The 17,751-nt window shown below is 36.5% G+C and overlaps 2 protein-coding genes across 5 annotated transcripts in view; one reads left to right on the forward strand and one right to left on the reverse strand.

The window, feature by feature from the left end:
* The window catches only part of LOC148944224 (uncharacterized), a 34,755-nt gene that overhangs the window by 9,846 nt on the left and 7,158 nt on the right, over window positions 1-17,751 (reverse strand). For all 4 annotated transcript variants that reach the window (XM_089100541.1, XM_089100538.1, XM_089100540.1 and 1 more), the window contains exon 2: window positions 5,741-6,054. In XM_089100541.1, coding sequence (XP_088956667.1) covers window positions 5,741-5,806 — 66 coding nt within the window. In that variant the 5' untranslated portion in view covers window positions 5,807-6,054. The remainder of the gene's footprint in view (window positions 1-5,740; window positions 6,055-17,751) is intronic.
* LOC148944225 (DNA primase large subunit-like) overlaps window positions 14,580-17,751 on the forward strand; it is a 36,021-nt gene continuing 32,849 nt past the window's right edge. Inside the window, exons 1-2 of the mRNA XM_089099868.1 lie at window positions 14,580-14,729; window positions 15,237-15,288. Of these exons, the coding sequence (XP_088955994.1) occupies window positions 14,580-14,729; window positions 15,237-15,288 (202 nt within the window). The remainder of the gene's footprint in view (window positions 14,730-15,236; window positions 15,289-17,751) is intronic.

Genomic DNA, 17,751 nt, shown 5'->3' on the forward strand with positions numbered 1-17,751 from the left:
CTTTAGTTGTCATGGATGACAACTCAAAAAAGAGCTATAGACCTCCTAGTCACAGAGAGATTAGATCAGACTGCTCCATCCAGTACAGTGGAGCAGATTGCTATGCTCACCTCACACATTAACACCCTTAAGAACAGGCAGAAGCTAATTGCAGATTCACTTAATGACCTAAACCTTAAATCTACTATGGCAGAAGTTGTCAGTGAGGCACTCTCTAATGAGGTTGGTTCTTTGGTTGAGGCCTCTGTTAAAAAACTTGCCTCTATTCATGTGCAATATGGAAATCATTAAACAAGAGGTATACAATAGTCTTAAAATGGATTTTGATGTGCTTGTGGAAAAATCCCTAAAACAATATGATTTGAGGATGTCAAAGCTTGAATCCTCTCTTCATTTGCTTGACTCAGGTTTGTCAGAGCTGCAAAAATCTCTGAAACCAATTCAAATCAATGTGGATCATCTGTGTGATCAGTTTGACCAAATGAAAATTTCAAATCAGCTGATCCTATTTGGTTCTGAAAGCAAATTTCTTGGATTTTGCAGTACTAGATTTCCTGGTAGTCCTTTGACTAAGAATGACATAGTCTCTGTTAGAAGGATTGGAAAACAAGGCTCAGGTTTGAAATCTCGCCCACTTGTTGTGAAATTTTGTAGTTCAAGAAGGCAGCAGCTTATTCTTAGAGAAAAGAAAAGTTTGCAAGGTAGTGGTGTCTTTATTTCTGAGTCACTTACAAAGCCTAGACTTCAGCTACTTAATTATGCTAAATCAAAGCTTGGGAAGAGCTCTAAATGGTCTAGTGGAGGAGAAAAACTTACCCAGCTTTCTGATGGTAAAGTGATTACTGTTAAAGAGACATCTCAAGTTGATGCTCTCCATCAGTCAACTACAGCCCATCCAAGCCCCTCCCTGGACTGAAATAAAACATTTTCCCCCTTTTAGCTCTGTTTCTTTGTTGTTGTTTTTTAAACTTGTATGATTTAATGGTTTTACTTATGCTTGCATTTATGTTGTTTTACATTATTCTTTTAAGTGAATTGCGTAAACCATTGATAACTCTTTCCTCTGGTTGCTTTTTTATTGTTTTGCCTTTTCTTTATTTTGTTTTTGCCTTTGTCCTTGTAATTGTTTGTTATTATTTTATTTTTTTTTAGCTTTGTAGCTTGTTAGTGTTCTTTGTCTTGCAGTTTTTTTTCTTTTTCTCTCTTTTCGCTGTTGCCTATAAGTTTCATCTTTTTAGTTTCAATTTACCCTCTGCTATTTCACCGGCTTGTTGGATATTTCGTTCATTTGTATAGATATTGTGTGCATTTGTTATGTGTGGTAAATCTCGGTGATTTTTCTTTTCTTTTGAATTTTTCTATTCTTAAATCAGTTATCTTTGAGCAACCAAGTAGTGCTGGCAAACAAGAGGCACACACACTTGACCCTCTTCTTGAATCTATGGTTAATTCTAGTTGCAACTATCACACCACTATTGATTTTTGTGATATAATCATGCCTTCTCTCTCTTTAAATAGTTGGTTTAATGTATTTTCTTTGAATGTACGTGGGATACGAGGTAAGTGGGATAGTCTGAAATCATATTTGTGGTCTGATAATTCTTGCCCTTTTGATGTAATTGGATTAACAGAAACATGGTTATCCGATAGTGAAAATTTAACAGCTTATGATATGCATGGTTATATTGCTATTCATGTCCCTAGAATGGTAACAAAGTGCTCAGGGGGCATTTCTTTATTTATAAAATTTGATATTAAATTTAGTAGACAGTATGACCTTGAATCCTTGTTTACTTCAGTAGTATCTAATAGTAGGACTGTTTATTCTCTTGTCATTGATCTGAAAAGCCAGTTTGCATGTGATACTGTTTGTTTGTTTTATAAGCCCCCTCCTTTTCCAACACATCTGTTCTGTCATTTGCTTGATCAGCTTTCAGGTGTGGGGACTTTCTTTAAAAAACGTATTTGTGTTTTGGGAGATTTTAATTGTAATATGTTAAATGTTGGATCAAGTGATGAATGTGACCATCTCTTTGATGTACTTTCTTCTTCTGGGCTACTTCCTTCAATTTTTTTTCCTTCTCGCGTTGATCCTACAAGAAGTTCTGCCACTTTGATAGATAATATTTTCATTTCTCATTATCCTAAATTGAAGTTTACTTCTGGTCTTGTTTTCACTGATCTGTCTGATCACTCACTTCCCTATTTATCTATCACTTTTTGTGCCTAAGACTGAGATTACTGTGAATGAGCAAGGTGAGTCTTCTTTTAGAACTTTTACAGATAAAGAAATTTCTAATTTATTTCTTAGTCTTCAGAGTAATGAATGGTCTAGTGTTCTTGAAGCTAATGATGTTGAATGTGTAACAAGTTTATTTGTGTGTCGTATGGGAGCTCTGTTGGATAAGCATTTTCCTCTTAGGAAGAGACCAAGGAATTCTACACCCAAATGCCCATAGATGTCCAAAGGTCTGATCAATGCTACACATATGAAGGTATCTCTGTTCAAGGTTGCATGTAAAAGTAAAACACAGGATGATCTTTTGAAGTATAAACATTATAAAAATGTACGTACTTCTTCAGTACGTGCAGCCGAAAAGCTCTATTTTTCGCGTCGAATTGATGAGTGTAAGGGGAACTTGCGAAAGGTTTGGACTGTAGTTAATTAAGCTGTTTCTCGCAATAAACAAACAGTCCCCCCCCCATGTCACTACAGGAATGCTGATGGATCTATTGTGGATAAAAATTCTTCAGCAAACACCTTCAATTCGTATTTCACCACTCTTCCTTCGGTTCCCATTCAACCCAAGAGTAGAATTAGTAGTTTTCCCAAAGGAGAAAAGTCTTTTTTATTTTCCCCATGCAGTGATATTGAGATTTATATCATTGTTTCCCAGCTTCCAAGTAGCCGTTCAGTTGATGGTTTTGGTTTGAGTAATAATGTTCTTAAAAAAAAATGGTCAGTTTGTTTCTAACCCCATTTCACACATAAATAACCTCTCTCTTTCTCCTTGTGTTTTCCCTCATTTATTTAAAGTTGCTAATATTTTACCTTTGCATAAAAAAGGTGATTCATCTCTAATTTCAAATTATAGATCCATTTCTCTTCTTCCTGTCATCTCTAAGGTTGTTGAAAGGGTAGTGTATCGTACACTGTCTTCATTTGTATTTAGTACTAATACGACTGCAGGAAATTCTCTCATAACTAACCATCAGTATGGTTTTCGTCCCACTTTCTCTACCTCATTTGCACTTTCAGATGCAACAGAGTTTGTGCATGTAAATCTGGACAAGGGCTTGTGTGTTTTGGGTCTATTTCTTGACTTTTCAAAAGCCTTTGATATGGTTGACCCCTCTGTTCTTTTGTCTAAGCTATCTTTATTTGGAGTACATGGAGTTCAACTAGAATGGTTAAGGTCTTATCTGTCAGGAAGATCTCAGTATGTTTCGGTTAATGGTAATTCTTCCACTACTTTGCCTATATTGAAGGGTGTCCAACAGGGCTCTGTGCTTGGACCACTTTTGTTTTTAATTTACATTAATGATCTCGTTGATGGTCTTCATCCCCATTTGCATCCTAGTATATTTACTGACGGTAGTAACTTTTTCAGTGGTGCAGCTAATCCACATTCCGCCTATTGCCGCGCTAAAGATCTTTTTCATAAAGTGAAACAATGGTGCTGTTCAAATGCCACGACTATCATCAGATAAAAAGGTGTCAGTGAATAATTTAGGAGCCCTTATCGTATGAAAGACGTAAGGGAGCCAATCATCATGACTTATGGGAATGATGTTATACCGCAAGCTGCTATGGTGAAATTTCTTGGTGTGTATCTTGACTGTTTTCTTTCTTTTAAACCTCATATAAGTCACACCCGTTTCCTCATCCTCCACCAGTCTCCAATATTGCAGCGGGTTAACTTCAATGTTGCACCAGATGTTATGCTTTCTCTTTATTATGCTTTTATTTTTCCTTACCTTTCTTATTGCTGCTCTGTCTGGGGTAATACTAATAAATCTCTTCTCTGCTCACTTCAAAGAGCCCAAAACAGGGCAGTGAAGGCTACTTTCTTCTCCCTCGGCTTTACCCTTCCTCTTTATAATGATACTGGAATAGCTCTGCTGGATCGTATTGTGGGTAAAAGTAATCTTTATTTAGCGCATTCTGCTTTTCTAGGTACACTTCCACCGCCTCTGCAGCAATTTTTTTTCACAAACAGGCTCAGATAGGTACTCTACTTTTTTACGTAGTTCTTCTCGTAGACTTATTTTACCTAAACGTTCATTTACAGCAGCCCAGAGGTCTCCTGTTTATAAATCAATTCAATTATGGAATTCCATCCAAAGGCAGTTTTTCATTGGGTCTTTCCAGTTTAGTAATTTCTCCCTCTCCTTGTTTATTTTCCCTTTTTTATCTTTTCCTAGTGTTTGTCCCTTTTTGTTTTTCCCTTATTTATCGTTATTATTATAAAAAAAATTTTTTACTGTATGCTAGTGTTTATACTCTTTAATCCTTATTTCATATATATTGTTTGATTTAGGGTAATATTCATGGTTCTTTTATTGCTTTATTATTGTGTTGTATGGCCCACAAGCCAGGCTTCTTGGGCCAAATAATTTTTCTTTACGTATGTAATAGTGTTTTAGCATTAATAAAATGATTGATTGACTTGAATTAATCCCATACAGCATCTGTGGATGTATTGGGGCTTCTTGTCTTCTCACCAGGTGATGAGTATGACGATGGTATTCGGCTCTTTCTGACGTCAAACGGTGGAATTTGAGAGGAGATGAGGGAAGGGAGGAATTCCAACCATTAAATTTGTCAAGACATCTCTTGCAATGTCGGCCTCGAGGTCGTGTTCCATGTATCAGTCCCTCAAAGGTGACCTTTGGTATTTTACTTGGTGGCATTGGTTGGCCAAGACCAAGTGAGCGAAGTTGATGACTTTTGATCTGGTCCGTGATAGTGCGTAAGCAGTAGAGGAGTTTGCAGAACTCTTCATTAGATACTGCGCCGATGTGGGTGATCCCCGCTGTGAGATAGGAGGCATTTCGTTTTAATAAAAGCTTGTACAACAGAAAAGTTTTATAAACAGCATCACATATTTGTTTCAGATATAGGACACATAGCAGCGCCACAAATGGGTGGTCAGCGGATTAAGGTATCGGTAATTTTCCTAACAGCGTGACAAAGCATGCCAAAGGTATATAAATTGGTCCTTACGCACGCGTGAAGGAGGAGCCAAGGAGAAATACGCGACGCATGATGGGCCCCATAACTCTTAAATTGAAAAGATAAGAACGCCCATTACTGTATATATATATATATATATATATATATATATATATATATATATATATATATATATATATATATATATAAATATATAAAAAAAAAAAAAAAAAAAAAAAAAAAAATATATATATATATATATATATATATATATATATATATATATATATATATATATATATATATATATATATATATATATATATATATATATATATATATATATACATATATATATATATAAATATATATATATATATACTGGATAATATTTACCGGAGATAAGTTCAATATCCCTATAATATTACCCAAAAATTTTTCCCTGGCGACTGAACAGACAGGCCGCATTAATCGCTAGGACAGCCAAACGCCAGTGAAAACGTAGCATACTGGCAATAGATACTTCACAAAGAAATATAACAAATATCTATTTCATTCACATACCTTCGCTCTATAGTATGCACCTTCTGAAGAACGTAGAACACCGCAGTCACCAATATGACTCTTCATATCAGCATAGAGAAGTGGAGGATTGGTAAGTGCTTCATACACATCATGAAGTTTACGTTGCCAATTTTCCAAGTCCTCATTCGAAAACCGTGCCAATTGTCTGAAGAATTTGTGTTTTGACAATATCAGTATACACCGTACATGTTCGAATTTATGTAAGTTTAAAGGAGGTGGATTAATGAGCGGCCTTCATACTACCGCTGTGATACTGAACATCTTGACTTTCAACGTCTGACCAATTTCTTGTCCTAAAGAAAGAAAATAAACATAATATACTGCAGGAAGACTAAAATCAGAGTTTATATTTCAGAGTTTCTTCATTTTTGGAGTTATTTCATTTATGTTTTGATTTTCAGGTACTTATTCTCTTTCGTATCATAAAGTAGCTCTTTTTTCCTATATACTTCCAAAGATTAGTTTTTTATAGTACAACACCGCTTTTTGGAGGCATATGCCAATATATCTGCTTTGTTCTTGTTTTTATGGCGGAAAAAAATCCTCACTGGTTGTTAGTTAACTTCTTTTTCTTGATTTTTTTTTCGTTTTTACGTACATCTTTGGAAAATAATTGTGGCGAGAAAAGGACAAAGCACCTCCTTGCGGTTAGATTCGTTTATATTTAGATGTTTAACCTGTTACGGCCCACTGTCCTATTTATAGGACATCTGGTTTTAAATTTTTTGTGGCTAAAGTTACACTGAGAACAATTTGCTTTTAGCGATAAAGGCGTCCCTGGTGACCAAGCTATCTAGGTTAATTTTCTAGATTAGTTGATCATTCAATATCAGATCAGTGGTGTTATTTAGGTCACAATTAGCGTAATTGCACAACGGTAGTTTTCAAAATTCGGTAAAAAATATTTAGAGTTCCCCCAGACAGTAGTGACTTTGACAGCAGTTAGACAACTGTATATTTAACCGTATTCCTGAATAAAAACAGACCTGACAAGTAAGTTCAAAGTTTTACGGCTTTTTACATTGATGTCATATTTACAGGACAGTGGGCTGTAAGGGTTGCTTTTCGAACGTGAAACTTCAAGGATTACGTTTTTATAGCTAATTTCACTTGAGATTTTTTTTTAATGAAATTCTTTGGTTAATTCCTTGCTGTGACAACATGGGGAAAGCTTTACGCTTTTTCTAGTTTCAGTCATAATTCTCTCTACAGTTTTCTTCCTAGTATTCAACCTATACGTTTAGTTAACTTGTGATGTCCATCTGTGTTTTTCTTGTTTTCTATGATTATTAATCCGTTTTTTCCCCATTTGATCGGATATAAGTAAAAGTAACAATAATAATGTGGGTTCTTTATCATCCTTCAGCTTTAGCCTATTAGTCGCCATGGAAAAAATATCTGTAGAATTTTCTATACATTTTTCTTTGTCTACCATATTCCTGAAAATAAAGATAAGAAACCCCTGCATTCCACTTAGTAAACATCTAGACCTCCTGGAAGACAAAAAAATCGCATGTGTAGATTTTTAGGCTGTTGTTCTCCCCCCTAGTCCAACTCAAGCATCTGACAAATAAGAAGAAAATGACGACGACACGGTGGCTCTGATTGTAAATAACGTCCCGGGAACTGTTGAAGTAGATTTTAGACCAGGTCCTCTTGAAGAAGAACAATGTGAAAACATCGACAACATCATCCTCACAGAAGAAGAAGATGCATCAACTTCGAGAGGTGGGCCACAGAATATGCAGTTCAAAGCCGTGAACCCAAAATGGAGGAAGCAAAAAGGAGCCTTTCCTTGGCGAAACTTGGGCGAGGGAGCGGCTCAGGCGCTTGAGAAAGCCCGAGAAGCAATAGAAGGAAAAATACCAGTAGAAGTTTTGGCTTCGTTTCTAGACGATAAATTCTTTGACCTCATTTCTCGTGAAACGGTTAGATATGCGACGTCTAAGGGAAACTTTGACTTCACTACATCAGCTAACGAAATATGTGTGTTCGTGGGAATACTGATTTTTTCGGGCTATAATAGATTGTACTCCCAAAGAGCTTATTGGTCAGTCGATGAAAATCTTGGAAGTGATTTGGTCAAGCAAGCAATGTCCAGAAATCGATTTATGAAGATAAAAGAGAACATCCACATTGTGGACAACGATACAGTTCAAAGTTTCAAAGATTAGCGGGATTTCAAGGTGAAGCCCCTCTTTGACATAATCAACGCACACTTTCATCATTTTGGAATTTTCTCGCAGCATATATCCATCAACGAAATGATTGTGGAGTATTACGGGAAACATAGACTGAAACAGTTCATCCGAGGCAAGCCCAGTCAATTTGGATATAAACTATGGGCTATATGAACTTTGGATTGCTATTGCCTTCAGTTTCATCTGTACTCGGGGAAGGAGCCTAGTGCCCCATCTCAGACTGCTCAAAAAGGCCTAGGGTCTCGAGTCGTGAAAAGACTTCTGGAAATTGTTGAAAATGTCAAAAGCCATGAGGTAAATTTTGAAAATTTCTTTACAAGTCATCAGCTTTTGTGTGATCTGAAAGAAGCTGGATTTCGAGCGACTGGGACGGTTAGAGAAAACCGATTGGCAAGGTGCCCTCTCCTTTCCAACAAGGATTTTAAGAAGGAGCAACGTGGAGCCTATGATTATCGGTTTGATGCAGCCAACAATATATTGGTCGTAAAATGGCAGGACAATAACGTTGTCTCTGTTGCATCCAACCATCTCAGCCTAGATCCACTAAGACCGGTTGAACGAAGAGTTAAGGGTTCGATGGGAAAGACGGCAGTACAGCAGACGCATCCACTCAGGCAATACAACCGGTACATGGGTGGAGTTGATTTACATGACTGGCTTGTCAGCAAGTATGCTGTGTCTATTAGTGGATAAAAATGGTTTTGGGCTCTATTCTTGCGCCTTTTAGACTTGGCTGTCTTAAATACTTTTACACTATTCAATTTGGTGGTTGAAAAATAAATGGAAACGAATTGTAGATTTTAGACGGGAGGTCACACGAGCCCTTTTGAAAACAAATTACGGAAGAGGGGAACCAAGGCCTTCAATGTTAGAAGGAAGACCAGTTTCTGTGCCACCAGTCAGCACCCGATAGGATAGAATAGGACACTTCCTAGTGAAGCGCGAAAAGCAGCGACGATGCCAAGGCGAAAACTGCAAGAAAAAACCGCTGAGCTACTGTGAGAAATGTGACGTCACCCGCTGCACTGGCTGTTGTGCGTCTTACCACACTAAGTTTTGATTTGTTTTGGTTTTGTGTTGCATTTAATTCAGTCTTTGGCATTAAAAATATACTTAATGAAATCGTGTAAACTTTGATACCACTAGAGGTCACTGTCCTATAAATAGGACAGCTTGTATCTCAGAAACCGGAAACAGGAAAAATCTATAAATGCATTTTTGGCTTGCTTATGCGGTAAAAAGAAACTGGTGAAAAGGACAACTAGAATCTCCGACATTTTTTTCTTGGGCCTTAACGGGTTAAATGAAATATCTTTCATGGTCTGGGCCACCAGCAGAGGCCCATAAAGCTAAAGTAATGGCTTATACGTTTTTTTTTTTTACTGAAAGCAAGGAGTCACATTAAAAAGAACAGAAATTATTCCGTATGTGATGGCGCTACCCCTTCCTCAACCCTCACGCTAAAGTGACTTTTTGTCACAATTCTTTAAGTAAAGACTGTTCAACTAGAAGGGCCGTTGAATTTTAATTAGAGGTATTTATGAATAACTAAATGTAATCTAATGTCATTATGAAAATCTATTACTTTAAATATAATTGGTTAAAATTATTTTTAAGGTTTTAATTGGTGTTACAAGAGTGAAGGTTGAGGAAAAGGCAGCCCCCCTCATATATGGAACAATTTTTATGTGTTTTGAGTTTAACAGTTATTCCTTACTTTCAGTTGAAAAAACTTGCTGTTTTTTTAGAGGATGTAAGGATGCATTGTAGCCAACCAGGAGACCACTCGCTTGGTATCAAACAACATCGCCTAAATTCTTAAACACTGTTTGTGTCGTTCTACTAGTACGATATATCGAGACGTCCTTGTTTGCGAGCCAGCACCCTCCTGAAAACATTAACCAGGTCAAGAGAAGAAAATGTGGCAAAGACTCGAAGAATATATTGTGCTATTGGGTTTCCAGTCAAGATCTATGGAACGAAGACTGGCCGAACAGCGCCAGAGGAGGTGGAGCCGATCAAACAAAATGGTCGTCAGAAGTCATTCCAAGGTCCTTTTGTGCCAGGCATGCAGTACATCCTCTAATTCCCGCCGGAAGTAAAGTAAGTGAGAAGGGGCAATACGATTTATTACAGATTAGAGATCAGGGGAGGGGATTGAAACTATCAAAATTACATCTTATGCATATATTCTCGAAGTCTTAATAGCCCAGATGGCTTCAGTCTTATGAGGACTTTGTCTTCTTCCTTCACTATGTGCAAGTATGATGCCATACCAAAAGGTAGGAAAAAATTTTCATGTGTGTGTTTCAACGCCCCTTCCCTAAAAAAGCCTAGGCAAACTTCTATTTGACACGTCAACTCTTATCAATGGATCCATCCTTCCTAATAATTAAAACAGTATATTTCTATGAAGATTCCCCAGAAAGTGATCATCCTTTTCTACGTGGTCTTTCTTTCCTCATATATTTTTCTTTTCTTTTGTATTAGGATCTTCTTGATCAAAGGACTGAGTGATATAAGCTTTAGCCCAATCAGATAAAATAGCTTTTTGCTCTTTTTAGGCCTCTCTTTATGAAGAACTTAACCCCCCTTTCTCCAGGGACCCAAGTAAAAAAAAAGTCTTCAAAGCAAAAGAATTTGAGGACAAAGGTTTCAAGTCAACTGGAAAACAGGATTTGGCCTTTATTTGGCATCACGAATCAGGGTATTAAATTTTTAATTTTAAAACATTTTCTGGTCTTTTTTCAAGCACTATTTTCCAGCAAGCAAAAAAACTTCTTATTTTCTATTTGTATTGGGGCCCCTTTAGCCTAAGGAAAGGAGGATAGAAGTTTCAAGCCATTCAAAAAAGAAAATTATGGCTCTTTCAGGAGAACTATTTTTTTCATTTTTATTTTTTGTACATCAGGGTATGCTTGATCCCTAGGACTTTAAGATACAAGCCGTGAGACGATCAGAAAAAACAACAGCCTTTCGCACATTTGAATCCAATTTTCAGGGGGACTTTTCCCTAAACAATTTTTTTAACGTTTGTTCTTCTTGGTCAATAGACCTACGGCTGCAAGTTTCAAACTAATCAGGTCGAAAAGATTTCAAATGTAAACCTAATTCCGAGCGAAATGGTTATTGGGATCTTTTTTGTATGTCTGGTAGGCCATGGGGAGAGTGGATGGTAAAAAAGGGAATGAAGAACGGACAGATTGCCCTTCGATCACAAATGTTAAAAGGGAAACTTGAACTTTCAATTTCGAATTGACTGAACCCCGCCTCATGCTAATATTAATATAATACAAGAATTACAATTTTCGAATATTTTGCTAGTTAAGAGAACGACACTTTAACAAGACTTCAGAAAGTAATTATACTTTCTGTAATTATACCACTATTCAGCAATTATACTAACAGTCAGAAAATAGTACAAACAATTAGAGTCAACAAACATTTTTTCCTCAGGACTTGAGACTTAAAATTTATGTCCCGTAGGCAAGTGAATCTTGTTTTCACGAAAGATATTTATTTGGGGGTGGTGGAGGGGGGATCATCAAAATTATGCTAAAAAAATTGTAAAAAACATTTTTTTTTCGTCAACTTGAAATTTCAAGGACAAGAGGACCACTCATTTCTGCTCAGCGTGAAAGAGCGTTAGGAGACACAGAAATGGACTAAAAACGGCATTGCTCCTAATCAGTTTGAAACTTGTGACAAATGGTCCTCAGTGAAAAAATTAACTAAATATAACAAAAAATAAGGATATTGATCGGTTTTAGGGCATGGGTTCTGAAAATGCCAAAATGGGATTGATTTTTTTTTTTTCAAACAGCTTGAAACTTTCATCCCTAATTTACTGGGCGAAGGAGACCCTAATGTACATACTGGATACAAAAAAAACTTCTTTGAGAAAAAAATGAAAATTAAACGTTGTTTGCTTGAAAATTAGGCCAAACGGCCAACAGCCTATATTATTATAAGCAGATTAAAAGCTAAAAAAATAGGTCCCTGGACGAAGAGGGCCATCATAATAAACAATTAAATTTTTGAGTTAGTCGGGACTTCTTTAAGTATACTTATTCGGGAGGAACTGGGTTAACCCAGCTCCCTAATTGGTGATGAGCAAGTACATAATGTCATTGTAACAGCTCATGCATTTATTATAATTTCCTTCTTAGTTATACCGATCCTGATTGGAGAATTTGGTAACTGACTTGTACCTATTATGCTAGGGGGCCCCGGCTAAACAACTTGAACTTTTGAATACTTCCACCTTCCCTGAATCTTCTTTTAGATAGATCTATAGTGGAAAGAGGCGCAGGAACTGGGTGAACAGTCTACCCCCTCTCTCCTCCGCCATTGTCCATGCTGGACCTTCAGTAGGCTTAGCTATTTTCTCTCTTCACTTAGCCGGAGTTTCCTCAATTCTAGGAGCAGTAAACTTTATTACTACTATTATCAATATACGACCTCAACCAATATCTATTGACTGCATTCCTCTTTTAGTCTGGCCCATAGGAATTACGGCCGTCCTTTTACTCTTATCTCTCCCAGTTCTAGCAGGGGCTATTACTATACTGTTAACTGACCGTAATTTAAACACTTCTTTCTTTGATCCAGCGGGCGGCGGGGACCCCATTCTTTACCAACATCTATTTTGGTTCTTAGGTCATCCCGAGATATATATTCTGATTTTACCCGGATTTGGCATAGTTTCCAACATTATTATTCAAGAGAGAGAAATGAAGGAGGCATTTGACACGTTACGTATAGTTTATGTTATACTTGCTATTGGAATTCTTGGCTTTGTTGTCTGGGCCCATCATGTATTTACCGTAGGTATAGACGTGGATCCCCGGGCGCATTTCATTCCTGCAACTATTATCATTGCGATCCCTACTTGAATTAAAATTTTTAGATGGATCGGGACTGTCCACGGGACACGGCTTGCTATAACCCCCTTCCATATTATGAGCCCTTGGGTTTGTCTTTTTGGGGGTCTTACTGGAGTTGTCCTTTCAAACTCAAAAATTGATATTGTACTCCACGACACTTACTACGTTGTTGCCCACTTCCCTTACGTCTTGCCCATAGGGGCTGTCTTTGCTATTATTGGAGGGTTCGCACACTGATTTCCCCTTATGACTGGGCTAAGAATAAAACAATTTCTTCTTAAGGTTCATTTTTTTTTATTATGTTTTTAGGAGTAACATTTTTTCCCACAATATTTTTTAGGTCTTGCCGGAATAGTCCAGTAAATCTACAGGAAAAATCGACAATCTGGGACAAAATTGCAATATTAATGATTTTTACACCATCTTGTAGAGAAAGAAATTCTGTACAACATACCAAAACTCCCCAAGAATCCCCTTGGCGGAACAGGGTGAAAAACGGGGGGAAAGGGGAAAATCCCAAGGAAAACTCGAAAATCCACGACTGGTAGTTTTTGATGCTGAGAATAGCATTCCTGATGCTCTTGGGTCCAAGAACATCGAATATGCTTTTTTTTTATTGCTGTGTAATAAGTCGTTCACCCTTTTCCCCACTAACAGGGAGAAAAGAGGGGGTAAATAAATATCATGTACAACAGTCTAAAAGACTTGTTTCCTGGGGTTTCTCAGTGCAAGAAGAATGAATATGTTACTTTGATTGCTCTGCCACTAGCCCTTCCCCCCGTTTTCTAGTTACAAGGGAAAAAGAGAGGGAAATCAAGATATCCTCTAAAAGGAAAAGATAGGCAGATGGCTCTACAGAATTTGGAGAGGAGACAAAGGTCTATCAATTCGGTTTTAAAACCCTCTAAAACCGTTTTGACTAGAGTTTAATATCCTATTCCGTGGTGCTTCTTTTTTCCTGTTTGCTGAAGATTCACTACCTACTGGTTGGTTCAATCGGTCAAGCAATAATGCAGGATTGCCGTCCCCGATGTTTGCTCGCTCCTTCACAAGTATATCTTGGAGTCCAGCTACACCGGCAATCTGGTTCATGTTTTCTCATCTATCAGATGAATAAACTAGGTTTTTCTGCTTCTTACTCTGAAGTGCTTCGATTCGAGCGTTCTGCTGCAGTAACTCATGGTACAGAATATCCAGGGATGACTTCTAAAACTTTCATGCAGTTCATTGGTGATAATGTCAACCACGACATTTGCACTATCGAAGGAAAAGGTACTTTCCATGGGATGGTCTTGCTAGCTGCTGCCACACCAAGGCTCCCCAAATTTCAAATCATAATTCAAAGAGCAGTTGTAAACCTTAAAGTACTCCAACAGGTTGGACAAGTCCCTTTCTTCTTCTACAACAGAAGCCAACAGGAGAACAGACTTGTGTGCAAACCCATCCCAACCATCACCTTTGACACCAAGTTCGATGGCATTGACCTACAATGGCATGCAAGTTCTTTGTCGATTGTTTTTCTGCCTATGATCAACTGTAATCCCTCCGATCTTTCTTGTGTATACACGACTTTACGTTTTATTGTCAATAAAGCACGCCAGCACGTAATGGTACCAGTTGTTACTTTCAACCAACCTTTGTACATGAAAGCGGTGAACATCATCAACGCAAAAGCCTTCTGATAGTTTTATCAAGACAGCAGTTCCCATTGTCGGTGGTCTCCATTGTCGTATGAGCTTCCTTGGACCAATTGGGCACTTGATGACGGAAATAGGAATAAAAGAATTGCTCAAATCCCTATATGCCGGTAACACCATTAAGCATATCCTTAGTGGTAAGGCTGTTTCAAGAGCCATGAGAGCACACGAGCTTATAGATTCAGTATTATAGTTTATAGATTCAGTATTATAGCTTATAGATTCAGCAAAAATAAAATCAAATAATCTACCAAGCGTGAAACTACCACAAATCAGCATCGATAAATAAATGAAACGTAAAACGAACTGAAATTACAATAATTAACCGAGTCAAACTCAAAATGAGCAGAAATTAACATAAGTTGGGCGCAAAACCCCTATGCTTTCCCAAGGCCAGAAAAAATTTGCACTTTACTAAAAAAATACAAATGAATGTGCATTGCCAGTTTAATATACATATACTGAAATTTAGCAATGGAAATGTTAATATTATTTGATTTATTAAAGTTATAAAAGTAAAAACATTTATATTTTTTCAGTAAAGTGCAAATTTGATCCTTAACAAAGCCAGTATATTTTTAGTAATGAATAACCAGTGTAGCTTCAACTCCCATAATTCTACAGAATGCTGACATCTAACACTGCTATTCACACACACAGATGCACAGAAATAGTAGCACTATAAATATAGAATGGAAAGGCCAGGACAGTTTCTTATGACAGAGCAACATATATAAAGATTGGTAATACTCTCTTGTCTTCAGCATTTGATGAGGGAAACACTACATCAACAAAATTCTTATATTGTAATATGCAGAAAAATTATACAAACCGGATTACCTGGGTTTCTTCCACTGTAGGCAGCGTTTTTCTACTATATTTTTTTCCTTTTAATAATGCCATTATTCATTATTCAGTTTTTACCTAATCTTGTATTTTAAATATTTGCAATTTTGAATTTTCAAGAAAGATTTGCAAACAACTGTTTCAAGGATTCCAGAATTCTATAAAGACTTCTTTGTTGTATATTCACTCAACCTTTATGAAAACCTTGAATGACAGGAGCGTTTTCTTTAATTAAATTAGTTGTTTGCAAAATTATTTATCAAATTTAGAAAGACATGGATGATGCTTAATTTAGAAAGTTTCAAAAATTTATACCCAAATACACCCTTCCTATTTTATTTGCCCATCCCTTACATTACATGACTATAGGACATTAAAAAACATCTTTCAAAGCAGCATTCTTCTCCTAGAGAGACAGGCCCTACCAATAGGACTGGGATATTCAGTAAGATGTGACTTGTTTATAATCTGCTTCTAGTAAAGTCTATGCACATTTACAGCTCAACTGACTGAATAATACAAGTTAGAATTAAGTTGTTTTAATGAGGAGGATCTAAACTGCACATTTACCATTTCTTACTGTGTATTATTTAGTCAATTGGGTTGTAAAAATGCACAGTTACTGTTTAATAGAAGCAAGGCATAGGCTAAACAAATCACTTCTTACTGTATATCCTGCTTCTATTGGCAGGTCATCTGCACTCTACAGTTAAAGGGGAATTTATCTGCACCTTTGCTCTATCTAGTACTAGATCATCTTGGGTTGCAAGGTTGGTTAACTTTAAATATAGGTCCATAATGAAACAGTTAAGAAATAGCCTAAACATACTAATAGATACAGAATTCAATGCTGTATCTAAATATAACAACAATTTTGGTAAATGTGCAGTTTAGTTCCCCCTAATAAAACAACTTATTTCTAATTGTATATTAATCATTCAATTAGGCTGTAAAGTTACAAAGATACTGTCCATTAAAATCAGATTGTAAAAAACTCATCTTACTGTATATCCCAGTCCTATTAGTAGGGCCTCTGCACCCTATACTGCAGGGGGAACTAATCTGTATATTTACCATAATTTCTTCTGGAAATTCACCCCCTACATTCTACAAATCAAGCTTTTGGGGTAGACAAAGGGATTTGAAGGTGGGCTCTGGCATTGTGGATAGGTTTGTCTAGACCCAAAAACCTAAGTGAGCTGAAAACTAAACCAAGATTAGATTTTTTAAATTCCAGACTAGTCAATGGAAATTCCAAAATATTATAAACTTCTAAAATAAATTTCCAGATGAAACAAATTTATATTCAGATAGAGGATTGAATTCCTAATTGAATGGTATTTTTGGTTCTTAGCTTTTGTCTAGCAGTATTCTGGGCTCTAAACAGTAGCAAACTTAATGGGAGCCATAAAACTTCAAAAGGCATAAATTTAAATAAAATACTTCCAAATAAAATATTGTCTCATTTGAGTTTCTTCTTTTGCAGACATGCTTCTGCAGGAGGGTATTTTCTGCAGGGATAAATGCCAGCCACCCTCTTATGTTGCCTGTTTCAGCACTGCTTAAGTGTCATCAAACCACATCATTCCATGAAAACTATGAAAAGTGTTAGGCCTAGTTCTCATTTTTATGTTTCATGCTTAGGCTATAGTATACAGCAGAAATTGGAAAAAAAATATATATATAAGAAATTCTCTTTTTAATTCAATCTCTAAACAAAAATAATGCCATGCTTGTTGTCATAATTGCACCACTGCCTCCTTATAGGGACAAATATAGCTCTAGGTTGTGTGCAAAAATTTACTGATTTAAAAAAAAAATTAATGGGTTTTATTAATCAAATGTTATGATGTATTCTCTTTTTTTCCCAACAGGGTTATTGGCCTTGGTCTGCATTTTAACTTTACTGAATATTTTTGTTTCCATCCATGCCTATCTCAATTTTCTTAGACCATTAACATAGATCTGCATGTGCGTCCAGTGTTGTTTAATTTATCATAGATGTGCTATTATTATATCCTCAGGCTTGCTACAGCCAACACACCATCCCAATTGGGTTGCATAGTTGCTAGTAAATTTTTAAGTTCATTGCTGTAGCTATAATTTTGGGAATTCTTTGTACATATTTGCCTGGGTGTATTTGGAGAACAGCTTTGGAGAGCCAAGTTTCAGGCACATTGATGTTAGGTCCTAGGTACCTCTATTTGCAATATTTTATCTCACTTCTGTTCAATGGAAATACACCTTAAGCAATTATTTCAGAATTGAAGCTTAATTGTAAGATTGCATGTTGTGGTTTTCATTGTTTTTTTTTTTGTCATACTATTCAAGTTACCCTGGATATTTTTCATTGTGGTAGA

Source organism: Artemia sp. Qi Xiang Cuo, chromosome 14, assembly GCF_049724085.1.
Source record: "Artemia sp. Qi Xiang Cuo chromosome 14, ASM4972408v1, whole genome shotgun sequence".
In the NCBI taxonomy this organism is placed as follows: domain Eukaryota; kingdom Metazoa; phylum Arthropoda; class Branchiopoda; order Anostraca; family Artemiidae; genus Artemia; species Artemia sp. Qi Xiang Cuo.